Here is a 17,602-nt window from a genome sequence, read left to right on the forward strand (position 1 = left end):
CCCACTCTAAGAGAACAAGTGTCCACTCTGAGAGAACAAGTGTCCACTCTGCCCACTCTGGGAGAACAAGTGTCCACTCTGGGAGAACAAGTGTCCACTCTGAGAGAACAAGTGTCCACTCTGAGAGAACAAGTGTCCACTCTGAGAGAACAAGTGTCCACTCTGAGAGAACAAGTGTCCACTCTGAGAGAACAAGTGTCCACTCTGAGAGAACAAGTGTCCACTCTGAGAGAACAAGTGTCCACTCTGAGAGAACAAGTGTCCACTCTGAGAGAACAAGTGTCCACTCTGAGAGAACAAGTGTCCACTCTGAGAGAACAAGTGTCCACTCTGGGAGAACAAGTGTCCACTCTGAGAGAACAAGTGTCCACTCTGAGAGAACAAGTGTCCACTCTGAGAGAACAAGTGTCCACTCTGGGAGAACAAGTGTCCACACTGAGAGAACAAGTGTCCACTCTGAGAGAACAAGTGTCCACTCTGAGAGAACAAGTGTCCACTCCGAGAGAACAAGTGTCCACTCCGAGAGAACAAGTGTCCACTCCGAGAGAACAAGTGTCCACTCCGAGAGAACAAGTGTCCACTCCGAGAGAACAAGTGTCCACTCTGAGAGAACAAGTGTCCACTCCGAGAGAACAAGTGTCCACTCCGAGAGAACAAGTGTCCACTCCGAGAGAACAAGTGTCCACTCTGAGAGAACAAGTGTCCACTCTGAGAGAACAAGTGTCCACTCTGAGAGAACAAGTGCCCCCCTTCTCCGTCCCTCCCTCACCCCTCTCTCACCTTATTCCACAGTTTGTCCAGTCTAGGGTCATCGAACATGTCTCCTCCTCTGCTGTCATGGTCCTTCAGGTTGTTAGATTCTAGAGGTCTGGTGTCCTTCTTCCCATCCATCCCATACTTAGCCAGGATCACTGGGGCGGGGGAGACACAAAATGGACGCCAGTTAACAACACTATCCTGGATAGGACAATGAGCCAGATGTTTCACCGGATGTATACACGTGAAGCATCTGAAGCGTTTCCACTCGCTACCAAATATGGTGTTGAGAGGAAGCCCAGTGGCCGGCAGTGGGAGAAGATGGAGCGAGATGGATTTTGGCCGACATTCTGCTAATTTTCTCATCGATTAAACATTTGATCTCAATACAGTTTTCCGTTCCCAAAATTACAATCTGTTACGAACAGAGTGGCCTACGTTTTGTAGACTTTACCCTTTGCCAAACTTGTAAAAAAATGGCGTTGTTTATAAGGAGTGAAAGGGTGAATTGACTTATTACACACGCCCACTTCACGGAGTAGGCGTTCCCTAACAGAAATATGCAAATACATGCTAGAACGCACCAATAGGCTCTCGCTAGCTCGTGCTTGGCTCTGCCCACCTCCTTGCTTGTTCTGCCCGCTATGATTAACTTTACTCTCCATTGGAAACGACAGGCCTGTGGTCTATCCTTAGGTTAGTTATTTAAAATATTTCATACTGTGCGTCGTTCGCCGAGGAAGACACAACATGGTGGGTCGGTAGAGTTGGGACATGCTGACTTAACCCTGCCGCTACGACATCACAAACATTCTGAACACGCAAAAGCAACGTGTATGTCAGCAGTTGTGATGACCACACACACACACACACACACACACACACACACACACACACACCTTCCCCTTCACACCACCACGACATTATAACGAGACACACACCTTCCCCTTCACACCACCACGACATTATAACGAGCCACACACCTTCCCCTTCACACCACCACAACATTATAACGAGACACACACCTTCCCCTTCACACCACCACGACATTATAACGAGCCACACACCTTCCCCTTCACACCACCACAACATTATAACGAGACACACACCTTCCCCTTCACACCACCACGACATTATAACGAGCCACACACCTTCCCCTTCACACCACCACGACATTATAACGAGACACACACCTTCCCCTTCACACCACCACGACATTATAACGAGCCACACACCTTCCCCTTCACACCACCACAACATTATAACGAGACACACACCTTCCCCTTCACACCACCACGACATTATAACGAGACACACACCTTCCCCTTCACACCACCACGACATTATAACGAGACACACACCTTCCCACCACCACGACATTATAACGAGCCACACACCTTCCCCTTCACACCACCACGACATTATAACGAGCCACACACCTTCCCCTTCCCCTTCACACCACCACGACATTATAACGAGCCACACACCTTCCCCTTCCCCTTCACACCACCACGACATTATAACGAGACACACACCTTCCCCTTCACACCACCACGACATTATAACGAGACACACACCTTCCCCTTCCCCTTCACACCACCACGACATTATAACGAGCCACACACCTTCCCCAAGGCCCTTTCTGCTTTATGAAAGCTCTGCTCTCTATAGAAAATCAACTGTTTTTAAAGCAGCTCTGCTCTCTATAGAAAATCAACTGTTTATAAAGCAGCTCTGCTCTCTATAGAAAATCAACTGTTTTAAAGCAGCTCTGCTCTCTATAGAAAATCAACTGTTTATAAAGCAGCTCTGCTCTCTATAGAACTTAAACTGTTTTTAAAGCAGCTCTGCTCTCTATAGAACATCAACTGTTTTTAAAGCAGCTCTGCTCTCTATAGAACATAAACTGTTTTTAAAGCAGCTCTGCTCTCTATAGAAAATCAACTGTTTTTAAAGCAGCTCTGCTCTCTATAGAACATCAACTGTTTTTAAAGCAGCTCTGCTCTCTATAGAACATAAACTGTTTTTAAAGCAGCTCTGCTCTCTATAGAAAATCAACTGTTTTTAAAGCAGCTCTGCTCTCTATAGAACATCAACTGTTTTTAAAGCAGCTCTGCTCTCTATAGAACATCAACTGTTTTTAAAGCAGCTCTGCTCTCTATAGAAAATCAACTGTTTTTAAAGCAGCTCTGCTCTCTATAGAACATAATCTGTTTTTAAAGCAGCTCTGCTCTCTATAGAACATAAACTGTTTTTAAAGCAGCTCTGCTCTCTATAGAAAATTAACTGTTTATAAATCAGCTCTGCTCTCTAGAGAACATCAACTGTTTTTAAAGCAGCTCTGCTCTCTATAGAAAATCTAAGACATTAATAGACCTAGTCCCATGGAGGACTGGAGCAGAAATCCACTTTGGTTGGTCGGTGAATTATGGAACGACAGAATCAGAACCGAGCTGTAGAGTTCTTCTCTGGATCGCGTCCCAAATGGCACCCCATTCCCTAGGGGCCCTGGTCAAAAGTAGTGCACTACATAGGGAATAGGGTACCATTTGGGACACAGACCCTAGCTAGCTGATGAAGATGAAGTCTACGCGACTGCCAGCTAGCTAATTTTGTAAGTGTTCATCTAATATTTAAAACACTCTTCCCTTCTAGCTCTTCTCTGTCTCTCTCTCCGTCAGTGAGGTAGGTCGTTTAAGGAGGGTGTGTGACACTAGACAGAATCCTCTCCTACTGAGCGTTAAACAGGCTTTGTGTGCTGGTAGTGGTGGTCGGTGGCATGTGTTTTCACAAGGTGTGTGTGTGTAGGGCCGGGACCATACCAGTATCGCCAGACTCGTTAGTATCGTGGCGAGGAAACAAAACACTGAAGCGGATTTAACTTCTTTAGGAAAACAGCCCTGATGTTGGAAACAATCATCATCGTGTTGTCATCCAGAGTCACATGTATTTATTTTCCAGGCTATAGCACACAATACTTTACATACAGCAGGTTGTTAAAGGACCAAAGAGCTGGGTCTGCTTCGTGTTTTCTTTTCTGGCGATACTGGTATCATCACAGCCCTGTGTGTGTAATGTTGACCACTAGGCAGTGTTCTGTGTTCTCATCACAGCCCTGTGTGTGTAATGTTGACCACTAGGCAGTGTTCTGTGTTCTCATCACAGCCCTGTGTGTGTGTAATGTTGACCACTAGGCAGTGTTCTGTGTTCTCATCACAGCCCTGTGTGTGTAATGTTGACCACTAGGCAGTGTTCTGTGTTCTCATCACAGCCCTGTGTGTGTAATGTTGACCACTAGGCAGTGTTCTGTGTTCTCATCACAGCCCTGTGTGTGTGTAATGTTGACCACTAGGCAGTGTTCTGTGTTCTCATCACAGCCCTGTGTGTGTGTAATGTTGACCACTAGGCAGTGTTCTGTGTTCTCATCACAGCCCTGTGTGGGTGTAATGTTGACCACTAGGCAGTGTTCTGTGGCTGTCAGCACTTTATCACTCATAAACTGGGTGGTTCCAGCCCTGACTGCTGATTGGACGTCAGAGGACAAAAATCAGTTAACCACTTAACTGAGGAACTCAATTTAACCTTGCGCAATACCCTAGATGCAGTTGCACCCCTAAAAACGAAAAACATTTGTCATAAGAAACTAGCTCCCTGGTATACAGAAAATACCCGAGCTTTGAAGCAAGCTTCCAGGAAATTGGAACGGAAATGGCGCCACACCAAACTGGAAGTCTTCCGACTAGCTTGGAAAGACAGTACCGTGCAATACCGAAGAGCCCTCACTGCTGCTCGATCATCCTACTTTTCCAACTTAATTGAGGAAAATAAGAACAATCCAAAATTTCTTTTTGATACTGTTGCAAAGCTAACTAAAAAGCAGCATTCCCCAAGAGAGGATGGCTTTCACTTCAGCAGTGATAAATTCATGAACTTCTTTGAGGAAAAGATCATGACCATTAGAAAGCAAATTACGGACTCCTCTTTGAATCTGCGTATTCCTCCAGGGCTTAGCTGTCCTGGATCTGCACAGCTCTGCGAGGGCCTGGGATCGGGAGAGACACTTAAGTGTTTTAGTACTATATCTCTTGACACAATGATGAAAATAATCATGGCCTCTAAACCTTCAAGCTGCATACTGGATCCTATTCCTACTAAACTGCTGAAGGAGCTGCTTCCTGTGCTTGGCCCTCCTATGTTGAACATAATAAACAGCTCTCTATCCACCGGATGTGTACCAAACAAACTAAAAGTGGCAGTGATAAAGCCTCTCTTGAAAAAGCCAAACCTTGACCCGGAAAATATAAAAAACTATCGGCCTATATCGAATCTTCCATTCCTCTCAAAAATTTTAGAAAAAGCTGTTGCGCAGCAACTCACTGCCTTTCTGAAGACAAACAATGTATACGAAATGCTTCAGTCTGGTTTTAGACCCCATCATAGCACTGAGACTGCACTTGTGAAGGTGGTAAATGACCTTTTAATGGCGTCAGACCGAGGCTCTGCATCTGTCCTCGTGCTACTAGACCTTAGTGCTGCCTTTGACACCATCGATCACCACATTCTTTTGGAGAGACTGGAAACCCAAATTGGTCTACACGGACAAGTTCTGGCCTGGTTTAGATCCTACCTGTCGGAAAGATATCAGTTTGTCTCTGTGAATGGTCTGTCCTCCGACAAATCAACTGTACATTTCGGTGTTCCTCAAGGTTCCGTTTTAGGACCACTATTGTTTTCACTATATATTTTACCTCTTGGGGATGTTATTCGAAAACATAATGTTAACTTTCACTGCTATGCGGATGACACACAGCTGTACATTTCAATGAAACATGGTGAAGCCCCAAAATTGCCCTCGCTAGAAGCCTGTGTTTCAGACATAAGGAAGTGGATGGCTGAAAACTTTTTACTTTTAAACTCGGACAAAACAGAGATGCTTGTTCTAGGTCCCAAGAAACAAAGAGATCTTCTGTTAAATCTGACAATTCATCTTGATGGTTGTAAAGTCGTCTCAAATAAAACTGTGAAGGACCTAGGCGTTACTCTTGACCCTGATCTCTCTTTTGACGAACATATCAAGACTGTTTCAAGGACAGCTTTTTTCCATCTACGTAACATTGCAAAAATCAGAAATTTTCTGTCCAAAAATGATGCAGAAAAATTAATCCATGCATTTGTTACTTCTAGGTTAGACTACTGCAATGCTCTATTTTCCGGCTACCCGGATAAAGCACTAAATAAACTTCAGTTAGTGCTAAATACGGCTGCTAGAATCCTGACTAGAACCAAGAAATTTGATCATATTACTCCAGTGCTAGCTTCCCTACACTGGCTTCCTGTTAAGGCAAGGGCTGATTTCAAGGTTTTACTGTTAACCTATAAAGCGTTACATGGGCTTGCTCCTACCTATCTTTCCGAGTTGGTCCTGCCGTACATACCAATACGTACGCTACGGTCACAAGACGCAGGCCTCCTAATTGTCCCTAGAATTTCTAAGCAAACAGCGGGAGGCAGGGCTTTCTCCTATAGATCTCCATTTTTATGGAACAGTCTGCCTACCCATGTGAGAGACGCAGACTCGGTCTCAACCTTTAAGTCTTTACTGAAGACCTATCTCTTCAGTAGGTCATATGATTGAGTGTAGTCTGGCCCAGGAGTGTGAAGGTGAACGGAAAGGCTGGAGCAACGAACAGCCCTTGCTGTCTCTGCCGGGCCGGTTCCCCTCTCCACTGGGGTTCTCTGCCTCTAACCCTGTTGCAGGGGCTGAGTCACTGGCTTGCTGGTGCTCTTTCATGCCGTCCCTGGGAGGGGTGCGTCACTTGAGTGGGTTGAGTTACTGACGTGATCTTCCTGTCTGGGTTGGCGCCCCCCCCTTGGTTTGTGCTGTGGTGGAGACCTCTGTGGGCTATACTCGGCCTTGTCTCAGGATTGTAAGTTGGTGGTTGGGGATATCCCTCTAGTGGTGCGGGGGCTGTGCTTTGGCGGAGTGGGTGGGGTTATATCCTTCCTGTTTGGCCCTGTCCGGGGGTTTCTTCGGATGGGGCCACAGTGTCTCCGGACCGCTCCTGTCTCAGCCTCCAGTATTTATGCTGCAGTAGTTTATGTGTCGGGGGGCTGGGGTTAGTTGGTTATACTTGGAGTACTTCTCCTGTCTTATCCAGTGTCCTGTGTGAATTTAAGTATGCTCTCTCTAATTCTCTCGTTCTCTCTTTCTCTCTGAAAACCTGAGCCCTAGGACCATACGTCAGGACTACCGGGCATGATGACACCTTGCTGTCCCCAGTCCGCCTGGCCTTGCTGCTATTCCAGTTTCAACTGTTCTGCCTGCGGCTACGAAACCCCTACCTGTCCCAGACCTGCTGTTTTCAACTCTTTAATGATCGGCTATGAAAAGCCAACTGAGAGACCTGAGCCCTAGGACCATACGTCGGGACTACCGGCCGTGGTGACTCCTTGCTGTCCCCAGTCCGCCTGGCCTTGCTGCTATTCCAGTTTCAACTGTTCTGCCTGCGGTTATGGAACCCCTACCTGTCCCAGACCTGCTGTTTTCAACTCTTAATGATCGGCTATGAAAAGCCAACTGAGATTTATTCCTGATTATTATTTGACCATGCTTGTCACTTATGAACATTTTTGAACATCTTGGCATGGTTCTGTTATAATCTCCACCCGGCACAGCCAGAAGAGGACTGGCCACCCCTCATAGCCTGGTTCCTCTCTAGGTTTCTTCCTAGGTTTTCGCCTTTCTAGGGAGTTTTTCCTAGCCACCGTGCTTCTACACCTGCATTACTAGCTGTTTGGGGTTTTAGGCTGGGTTTCTGTACAGCACTTCGAGATATTAGCTGATGTAAGAAGGGCTATATAAAATAAAATTGATTGATTGATTGATTGATTGGCTGACAGCTGTGGTATATCAGACGGTATACCACGGGAATGACAAAACATGTATTTGTACTGCTCTAATTACGTTGGTAAGCAGTTTATAACAGCAATAAGGCACCTCGGGGGATTGTGGTATATGGCCAATATACTACGGCTAAGGGCTGTATCCAGGAACTCCGCGTTGCGTCGTGTTTAAGAACATCCCTTAGTCATGGTATAATGGCCATATACCACACACCCTCTGGCCTTATTGCTTAATTAACCTAATGCAAGGTGTGTGTTAGTGCTGGGCTGGAACAAAAGCCTGGACACACTGGGGTCCATCATGACTGGAGTTATCATCTCCCGAGGTCTCCCGAGTGGCGCAGTGGTCTAAGGCTGTGCCACTAGAGATCCTGGTTCGAATCCAGACTCTGTTGTAGCCGGCCGCGACCGGGAGACCCAAGGGGTGGCGCACAATTGGCCCAGCGTCGTCCAGGGTAGGGGAGGGAATGGCCGGCAGGGATGTAGCTCAGTTGGTAGAGCATGGCGTTTGCAATGCCAGGTTTGTGGGTTCGATTCCAACGGGGGGCCAGTATGAAAAAAATAAAATAAAACAAATAATGTATGCACTCACTAACTGTAAGTCGCTCTGGATAAGAGCGTCTGCTAAATGACTAAAATGTAAAATGTAAATCATCTCCCTAAAGCCTGGACACACTGGGGTTCATCATGACTGGAGTTGTTATCTCCCTAAAGTCTGGACACACTGGGGTTCATCATGACTGGAGTTGTTATCTCCCTAAAGCCTGGACACACTGGGGTCCATCATGACTGGAGTTATCATCTCCCTAAAGCCTGGACACACTGGGGTTCATCATGACTGGAGTTGTTATCTCCTTAAAGCCTGGACACACTGGGGTTCATCATGACTGGAGTTGTTATCTCCCTAAAGCCTGGACACACTGGGGTTCATCATGACTGGAGTTGTTATCTCCCTAAAGTCTGGACACACTGGGGTTCATCATGACTGGAGTTGTTATCTCCCTAAAGTCTGGACACACTGGGGTTCATCATGACTGGAGTTGTTATCGCCCTAAAGCCTGGACACACTGGGGTTCATCATGACTGGAGTTGTTATCTCCCTAAAGTCTGGACACACTGGGGTCCATCATGACTGGAGTTGTTATCTCCCTAAAGTCTGGACACACTGGGGTCCATCATGACTGGAGTTGTTATCTCCCTAAAGCCTGGACACACTGGGGTCCATCATGACTGGAGTTATCATCTCCCTAAAGTCTGGACACACTGGGGTCCATCATGAATGGAGTTGTCATCTCCCTAAAGTCTGGACACACTGGGGTTCATCATGACTGGAGTTGTTATCTCCCTAAAGCCTGGACACACTGGGGTTCATCATGACTGGAGTTGTTATCTCCTTAAAGTCTGGACACACTGGGGTTCATCATGACTGGAGTTGTTATCTCCCTAAAGTCTGGACACACTGGGGTTCATCATGACTGGAGTTGTTATCTCCCTAAAGTCTGGACACACTGGGGTCCATCATGACTGGAGTTGTCATCTCCCTAAAGTCTGGACACACTGGGGTTCATCATGACTGGAGTTATCATCTCCCTAAAGTCTGGACACACTGGGGTCCATCATGACTGGAGTTATCATCTCCCTAAAGTCTGGACACACTGGGGTTCATCATGACTGGAGTTGTCATCTCCCTAAAGTCTGGACACACTGGGGTTCATCATGACTGGAGTTATCATCTCCCTAAAGCCTGGACACACTGGGGTCCATCATGACTGGAGTTGTTATCTCCCTAAAGTCTGGACACACTGGGGTTCATCATGACTGGAGTTGTTATCTCCCTAAAGTCTGGACACACTGGGGTTCATCATGACTGGAGTTGTTATCTCCCTAAAGTCTGGACACACTGGGGTTCATCATGACTGGAGTTGTTATCTCCCTAAAGTCTGGACACACTGGGGTCCATCATGACTGGAGTTGTCATCTCCCTAAAGTCTGGACACACTGGGGTTCATCATGACTGGAGTTATCATCTCCCTAAAGTCTGGACACACTGGGGTCCATCATGACTGGAGTTATCATCTCCCTAAAGTCTGGACACACTGGGGTCCATCATGACTGGAGTTGTTATCTCCCTAAAGTCTGGACACACTGGGGTCCATCATGACTGGAGTTGTTATCTCCCTAAAGCCTGGACACACTGGGGTCCATCATGACTGGAGTTGTCATCTCCCTAAAGCCTGGACACACTGGGGTCCATCATGACTGGAGTTGTTATCTCCCTAAAGTCTGTATCGTAGCTTGGCCTCTCTCTCCCAGTTGAAGCTGTATCGTAGCTTGGCCTCTCTCTCCCCCTCCCTCACAGTTGAAGCTGTACCGTAGCTTGGCCTCTCTCTCCCCCTCCCTCACAGTTGAAGCTGTATCGTAGCTTGGCCTCTCTCTCCCCCTCCCTCACAGTTGAAGCTGTATCGTAGCTTGGCCTCTCTCTCCCTCACAGTTGAAGCTGTATCGTAGCTTGGCCTCTCTCTCTCCCCCTCCCTCACAGTTGAAGCTGTATCGTAGCTTGGCCTCTCTCTCTCCCCCTCCCTCACAGTTGAAGCTGTATTGTAGCTTGGCCTCTCTCTCCCCCTCCCTCACAGTTGAAGCTGTATCGTAGCTTGGCCTCTCTCTCTCTCCCCCTCCCTCACAGTTGAAGCTGTATCGTAGCTTGGCCTCTCTCTCTCTCCCCCTCCCTCACAGTTGAAGCTGTATCGTAGCTTGGCCTCTCTCTCTCTCCCCCTCCCTCACAGTTGAAGCTGTATCGTAGCTTGGCCTCTCTCTCTCTCCCCCTCCCTCACAGTTGAAGCTGTATCGTAGCTTGGCCTCTCTCTCCCCCTCCCCCTCCCTCACAGTTGAAGCTGTATCGTAGCTTGGCCTCTCTCTCCCCCTCCCCCTCCCTCACAGTTGAAGCTGTATCGTAGCTTGGCCTCTCTCCCCCTCCCCCTCCCTCACAGTTGAAGCCGTATCGTAGCTTGGCCTCTCTCCCCCTCCCCCTCTCTCCCAGTTGAAGCTGTATCGTAGCTTGGCCTCTCTCTCTCCCCCTCCCTCACAGTTGAAGCTGTATCGTAGCTTGGCCTCTCTCTCCCCCTCCCTCACAGTTGAAGCTGTATCGTAGCTTGGCCTCTCTCTCCCTCACAGTTGAAGCTGTATCGTAGCTTGGCCTCTCTCTCTCCCCCTCCCTCACAGTTGAAGCTGTATCGTAGCTTGGCCTCTCTCTCTCCCCCTCCCTCACAGTTGAAGCTGTATTGTAGCTTGGCCTCTCTCTCCCCCTCCCTCACAGTTGAAGCTGTATCGTAGCTTGGCCTCTCTCTCTCTCCCCCTCCCTCACAGTTGAAGCTGTATCGTAGCTTGGCCTCTCTCTCTCTCCCCCTCCCTCACAGTTGAAGCTGTATCGTAGCTTGGCCTCTCTCTCTCTCCCCCTCCCTCACAGTTGAAGCTGTATCGTAGCTTGGCCTCTCTCTCTCTCCCCCTCCCTCACAGTTGAAGCTGTATCGTAGCTTGGCCTCTCTCTCCCCCTCCCCCTCCCTCACAGTTGAAGCTGTATCGTAGCTTGGCCTCTCTCTCCCCCTCCCCCTCCCTCACAGTTGAAGCTGTATCGTAGCTTGGCCTCTCTCCCCCTCCCCCTCCCTCACAGTTGAAGCCGTATCGTAGCTTGGCCTCTCTCCCCCTCCCCCTCTCTCCCAGTTGAAGCTGTATCGTAGCTTGGCCTCTCTCTCTCCCCCTCCCTCACAGTTGAAGCTGTATCGTAGCTTGGCCTCTCTCTCCCCCTCCCTCACAGTTGAAGCTGTATCGTAGCTTGGCCTCTCTCTCCCCCTCCCTCACAGTTGAAGCTGTATCGTAGCTTGGCCTCTCTCTCCCCCTCCCTCACAGTTGAAGCTGTACCGTAGCTTGGCCTCTCTCTCCCCCTCCCTCACAGTTGAAGCTGTATCGTAGCTTGGCCTCTCTCTCTCTCCCCCTCCCTCACAGTTGAAGCTGTATCGTAGCTTGGCCTCTCTCCCCCTCCCCCTCCCTCACAGTTGAAGCCGTATCGTAGCTTGGCCTCTCTCCCCCTCCCGCTCTCTCACAGTTGAAGCTGTACCGTAGCTTGGCCTCTCTCCCCCTCCCCCTCCCTCACAGTTGAAGCCGTATCGTAGCTTGGCCTCTCTCTCTCTCCCCCTCCCTCACAGTTGAAGCTGTATCGTAGCTTGGCCTCTCTCTCTCTCCCCCTCCCTCACAGTTGAAGCTGTATCGTAGCTTGGCCTCTCTCTCTCTCCCCCTCCCTCACAGTTGAAGCTGTATCGTAGCTTGGCCTCTCTCTCCCCCTCCCCCTCCCTCACAGTTGAAGCTGTATCGTAGCTTGGCCTCTCTCTCCCCCTCCCCCTCCCTCACAGTTGAAGCTGTATCGTAGCTTGGCCTCTCTCTCTCTCCCCCTCCCTCACAGTTGAAGCTGTATCGTAGCTTGGCCTCTCTCTCTCTCCCCCTCCCTCACAGTTGAAGCTGTATCGTAGCTTGGCCTCTCTCTCCCCCTCCCCCTCCCTCACAGTTGAAGCTGTATCGTAGCTTGGCCTCTCTCTCCCCCTCCCCCTCCCTCACAGTTGAAGCTGTATCGTAGCTTGGCCTCTCTCTCTCTCCCCCTCCCTCACAGTTGAAGCTGTATCGTAGCTTGGCCTCTCTCCCCCTCCCCCTCCCTCACAGTTGAAGCCGTATCGTAGCTTGGCCTCTCTCCCTTTCCCGCTCTCTCACAGTTGAAGCCGTATCGTAGCTTGGCCTCTCTCCCCCTCCCGCTCTCTCACAGTTGAAGCCGTATCGTAGCTTGGCCTCTCTCCCCCTCCCCCTCCCTCACAGTTGAAGCTGTATCGTAGCTTGGCCTCTCTCTCCCCCTCCCCCTCCCTCACAGTTGAAGCTGTATCGTAGCTTGGCCTCTCTCTCTCTCCCCCTCCCTCACAGTTGAAGCTGTATCGTAGCTTGGCCTCTCTCTCTCTCCCCCTCCCTCACAGTTGAAGCTGTATCGTAGCTTGGCCTCTCTCTCCCCCTCCCCCTCCCTCACAGTTGAAGCTGTATCGTAGCTTGGCCTCTCTCTCTCTCCCCCTCCCTCACAGTTGAAGCTGTATCGTAGCTTGGCCTCTCTCTCTCTCCCCCTCCCTCACAGTTGAAGCTGTATCGTAGCTTGGCCTCTCTCTCCCCCTCCCCCTCCCTCACAGTTGAAGCTGTATCGTAGCTTGGCCTCTCTCCCCCTCCCCCTCCCTCACAGTTGAAGCTGTATCGTAGCTTGGCCTCTCTCTCTCTCCCCCTCCCTCACAGTTGAAGCTGTATCGTAGCTTGGCCTCTCTCTCTCCCCCTCCCCCTCCCTCACAGTTGAAGCTGTATCGTAGCTTGGCCTCTCTCCCCCTCCCCCTCCCTCACAGTTGAAGCCGTATCGTAGCTTGGCCTCTCTCCCCCTCCCGCTCTCTCACAGTTGAAGCTGTATCGTAGCTTGGCCTCTCTCTCTCTCCCCCTCCCTCACAGTTGAAGCTGTATCGTAGCTTGGCCTCTCTCTCCCCCTCCCTCACAGTTGAAGCCGTATCGTAGCTTGGCCTCTCTCTCTCTCCCCCTCCCTCACAGTTGAAGCTGTATCGTAGCTTGGCCTCTCTCTCTCTCCCCCTCCCTCACAGTTGAAGCTGTATCGTAGCTTGGCCTCTCTCTCCCCCTCCCCCTCCCTCACAGTTGAAGCTGTATCGTAGCTTGGCCTCTCTCTCCCCCTCCCCCTCCCTCACAGTTGAAGCTGTATCGTAGCTTGGCCTCTCTCTCTCTCCCCCTCCCTCACAGTTGAAGCCGTATCGTAGCTTGGCCTCTCTCCCCCTCCCGCTCTCTCACAGTTGAAGCCGTATCGTAGCTTGGCCTCTCTCTCTCCCCCTCCCCCTCCCTCACAGTTGAAGCCGTATCGTAGCTTGGCCTCTCTCCCCCTCCCGCTCTCTCACAGTTGAAGCCGTATCGTAGCTTGGCCTCTCTCTCTCCCCCTCCCCCTCCCTCACAGTTGAAGCTGTATCGTAGCTTGGCCTCTCTCTCTCTCCCCCTCCCTCACAGTTGAAGCTGTATCGTAGCTTGGCCTCTCTCTCCCCCTCCCTCACAGTTGAAGCTGTACCGTAGCTTGGCCTCTCTCTCTCTCCCTCCCTCACAGTTGAAGCTGTATCGTAGCTTGGCCTCTCTCTCTCTCCCCCTCCCTCACAGTTGAAGCTGTACCGTAGCTTGGCCTCTCTCTCTCTCCCCCTCCCTCACAGTTGAAGCTGTATCGTAGCTTGGCCTCTCTCTCCCCCTCCCTCACAGTTGAAGCTGTACCGTAGCTTGGCCTCTCTCTCTCTCCCCCTCCCTCACAGTTGAAGCTGTACCGTAGCTTGGCCTCTCTCTCTCTCCCCCTCCCTCACAGTTGAAGCTGTATCGTAGCTTGGCCTCTCTCTCCCCCTCCCTCACAGTTGAAGCTGTACCGTAGCTTGGCCTCCCCCTCCCCCTCCCTCACAGTTGAAGCTGTATCGTAGCTTGGCCTCTCTCAATTTCAATTTAAGGGCTTTATTGGCATGGGAAACGTATGTTAACATTGCCAAAGCAAGTGAAGTAGATAGTAAACAAAAGTGAAATAAACAATAAATATTAACAGTAAACAATTACACTCAGAAGTTCCAAAAGAATAAAGACATTTCAAATGTCATATTATGTATATATACAGTGTTGTAACAATGTGCAAATAGTTAAAGTAAAAATGGGAAAATAAATAAACATAAATATGGGTTGTATTTACAATTGTGTTCGTTCTTCACTGGTTGCCCTTTTCTTGTGGCAACAGGTCACAAATCTTGCAGCTGTGATGGCACACTGGTTTTTCACCCAGTAGATAAGGAGTTTATCAAAATTGGGTTTGTTTTCTAATTCTTTGTGGATCACTGTCTATCACCAGTCTCTCTCTCCCCCTCCCCATCCCTCTCACCGTTGAAGCCACGTCGTAGCTTGGCCTCTCTCTCTCCCCCTCCCCATCCCTCTCACCGTTGAAGCCACGTCGTAGCTTGGCCTCTCTCTCTCCCCCTCCCCATCCCTCTCACCGTTGAAGCCACGTCGTAGCTTGGCCTCTCTCTCTCCATTCTCATCCATCCCTTCTGCTTTAATCTTCTTCCACTGTAGTTCATCTTTCTCCTGGATCTTCAGGTCACTGTGGAGCTCTGCTTGACGTACTGGGGGTAACTGCATCTAGAGGGTGGAGGGAGAAGGAGAGAGACTGGTAATAGACTGGCGTACTGGGGGTAACTGCATCTAGAGGGTGGAGGGAGAAGGACATATTGCTGTTAGATTGTGGAGTTCAGCCTGGTGCACCAGTGGTAACTGCATCTAGAGACAGAAGGAGAGAAAGAGAGAGACTGGTAATAGACTGGCGTCCTGGGGACAACTGCAACTAGAGACAGAAGAGAGAATGAGAGAGAGAGAGAGAGAGAGAGACTGGTGATAGACTGGCGTACTGGGGGACAACTGCAACTAGAGACGGAGGGAGAGAGAGGGATGATGAGAGAGAGATGGAGGGATGACAAGAGAGAGATAGAGAGAGAGATAGGAAATAGCTGGAAGTAAGGGGCAGAGGATGGAGAGAAAGAGAGAGAGGATGGGGGGAGAGAGAAAGAGAGAGAGGATGGGGGAGAGGGAAGGAGAGGAGGATGGGGGAGAGGGAAGGAGAGGAGGATGGGGGAGAGGGAAGGAGAGGAGGATGGGGGAGAGGGAAGGAGAGAGGGATGAGCAGTAAATAAAATCAGACGAACTAATGGAGGGTAGTGAGTCTCGCCTGTGTCTGTCTGTGAGAGAAATGGGTGCCTGAAGTCCCGGGGTACAATCAGACCTCAGCTATCTCTAACTACTTAACATTTACATTTTACATTTTAGTCATTTAGCAGACGCTCTTATCCAGAGCGACTTACAGTTAGTGCATACATTATTTTATTTTCATACCCCCTGTGGGAATCGAACTCACAACCCATCAACTGAGCTACATCCCTGCCGGCCATTCCCTCCCCTACCCTAGACGACGCTGGGCCAATTGCGTGCCGCCCCATGGGTCTCCCGGTCGCGGCCGGCTACGACAGAGATTGGATTCGAACCAGGATCTCTAGTGGCACAGCTAGCACTGCGATGCAGTGCCTTAGACCACTGAGCCACTCGGGAGACTTAACGTTAGCTGATTCAGCTACCGACCCCAAGCAAGTAAGGTAACTGTTAGTTAGCTAAGTTAGCTAAACAAATGTTGGATAGACCAAGGCATTGTAGACAAAACGTCTCTAACGTTAGAATGATAGTTAGCTACGAAAACCCATGAACTCCACTAGGACTAGACACGACCCGATAACGAAGACAATTCACGCTGGACTGTCTCAATATTTAAGTAAACAAAGCTAAGCTAGCTAGCATCACTTGACTTACCCTGATTGCTTTCTCCCACACCTGGTTGAGTTTAGCTACCCTAAATTCCACCGTGCTCTTGCCGTCCATTGACGGTTTCTGGTCGTTCATTTCTCGAGAATACTTTCCTGCCATCGCCCCGACGGCGAGGCACAACACCGCGAACAAACAACCGAACTTCATTTTTGCACCGTACAGAAAAATATATGGATAAAATCTTTAATGAAACGCAATTTCAGAGCTACCGTTCGTTTGTCTGTCTTTCTAGCCTTAAGTCATGTGTTTAGAAGGGGCGTACGCGTCCTGGATGAACTGCATTGTGGGATGTGTAGTTTTAGAATAAGCTATAAACTGGGTTTACAATACCGGGGAAAGGGTTTGTAAAATTCGATACCCACAATGCACCTCCTAATCGTTTCCTAGTAACGGAGGCTGTGAGAGCCTTTGAGCAAATAGGAATCATCCACGCGTTGGATTTTAAAGGGATTTAGGGTTGAGCAATTTTACACCACACTGTCATAATTTCATGTTGGCTAGCTTTCACACATGAAACAGCCTACTCAAGCAGTAATAAGTCACCAATTTCGTGTTAACCATTCAGTTCAATAAACTAGGTATTGTGTTGTCACGCACACACACACACACAAAGTTGTCTGTGTTAGTTCTGTAGTTGCCATGGCGCCCTAGCAGACTAAGCCGAGAGCTCCTGGAAATATGTACATAATACATTATTTGTAAGTGTTTTTAATTGTGTGTTTTTTATATATTTGCAGATGTACCGGCAGCTTGCTAGCTGGCTCATTCTTTTTTGTTTGAATGATACATCTGGACACCTTAACAGCTTTTTTTTTTGTTTCAAATGGCTGCTTAGTTCTGGATCTTTTGAAAACATCAATTGTGGAGTCTCCTGAAGCCTGAGAGGAATGGGAGATGCAGTGCTGAGGCAGAGGGCTCGTAGTGAGGACGACTGGCTACTGACCCATGGGGGCGGCGCGCAATTGGCCCAGCGTCGTCCAGGGTAGGGGAGGGAATGGCCGGCAGGGATGTAGCTCAGTTGGTAGAGCATGGCGTTTGCAACGCCAGGGTTGTGGGTTTGATTCCCACATGGGGTATGAAGAAAAAATATATAAATGTATGCACTAACTGTAAGTCGCTCTGGATAAGAGCGTCTGCTAAATGACTAAAATGTAAATGTACTCTGAACGGTGTGTGGTGAGCTTTCTGGCGCCCAGAGCTGCTGAGGAATCAAGTGGTGCTGCACAGAGTCAAGTATCTATAAGACTCAGGCTGGTTCCCAGAATAGCCCCCTACAAGGTCATCACTAGACTCTTCATCAACCATCTCCCTGACCACCTTCCTCGGATCAAGCCATGAACTGTCCCTCTCCGTCTTTGGAGGATGCATGTACTCAAAGACTTGGCCTCTATTGGTTGACCTAACTATAGTTAGTATGAAAAAAGTATGAAAATGTATGCACTCACTAACTGTAAGTCGCTCTGGATAAGAGCGTCTGCTAAATGAC

General features: G+C 49.2%; 1 protein-coding gene across 2 annotated transcripts in view; it reads right to left on the reverse strand.

The window, feature by feature from the left end:
• Positions 1-16,404, reverse strand: part of LOC311123508 (alpha-2-macroglobulin receptor-associated protein-like) — a 27,394-nt gene extending 10,990 nt beyond the window's left edge. Inside the window, exons 1-3 of one of the 2 annotated variants that reach the window (XR_014612601.1) lie at positions 16,102-16,404; positions 14,742-14,886; positions 781-911 (exon numbers count right to left, since the gene is read on the reverse strand). Coding sequence is in view for 1 of the 2 variants with exons in the window: in XM_084197765.1 (XP_084053891.1) it covers positions 781-911; positions 14,742-14,886; positions 16,102-16,263 (438 nt within the window). In the remaining variant the exon portion in view is untranslated. The remainder of the gene's footprint in view (positions 1-780; positions 912-14,741; positions 14,887-16,101) is intronic. The other variant, XM_084197765.1, reaches the window with a different exon arrangement.
• Between the last annotated feature and the right edge of the window lie 1,198 nt (positions 16,405-17,602).

The sequence above is a fragment of the Coregonus lavaretus genome, assembly GCF_964263955.1.
Source record: "Coregonus lavaretus genome assembly, contig: HAP1_SCAFFOLD_2984, whole genome shotgun sequence".
In the NCBI taxonomy this organism is placed as follows: domain Eukaryota; kingdom Metazoa; phylum Chordata; class Actinopteri; order Salmoniformes; family Salmonidae; genus Coregonus; species Coregonus lavaretus.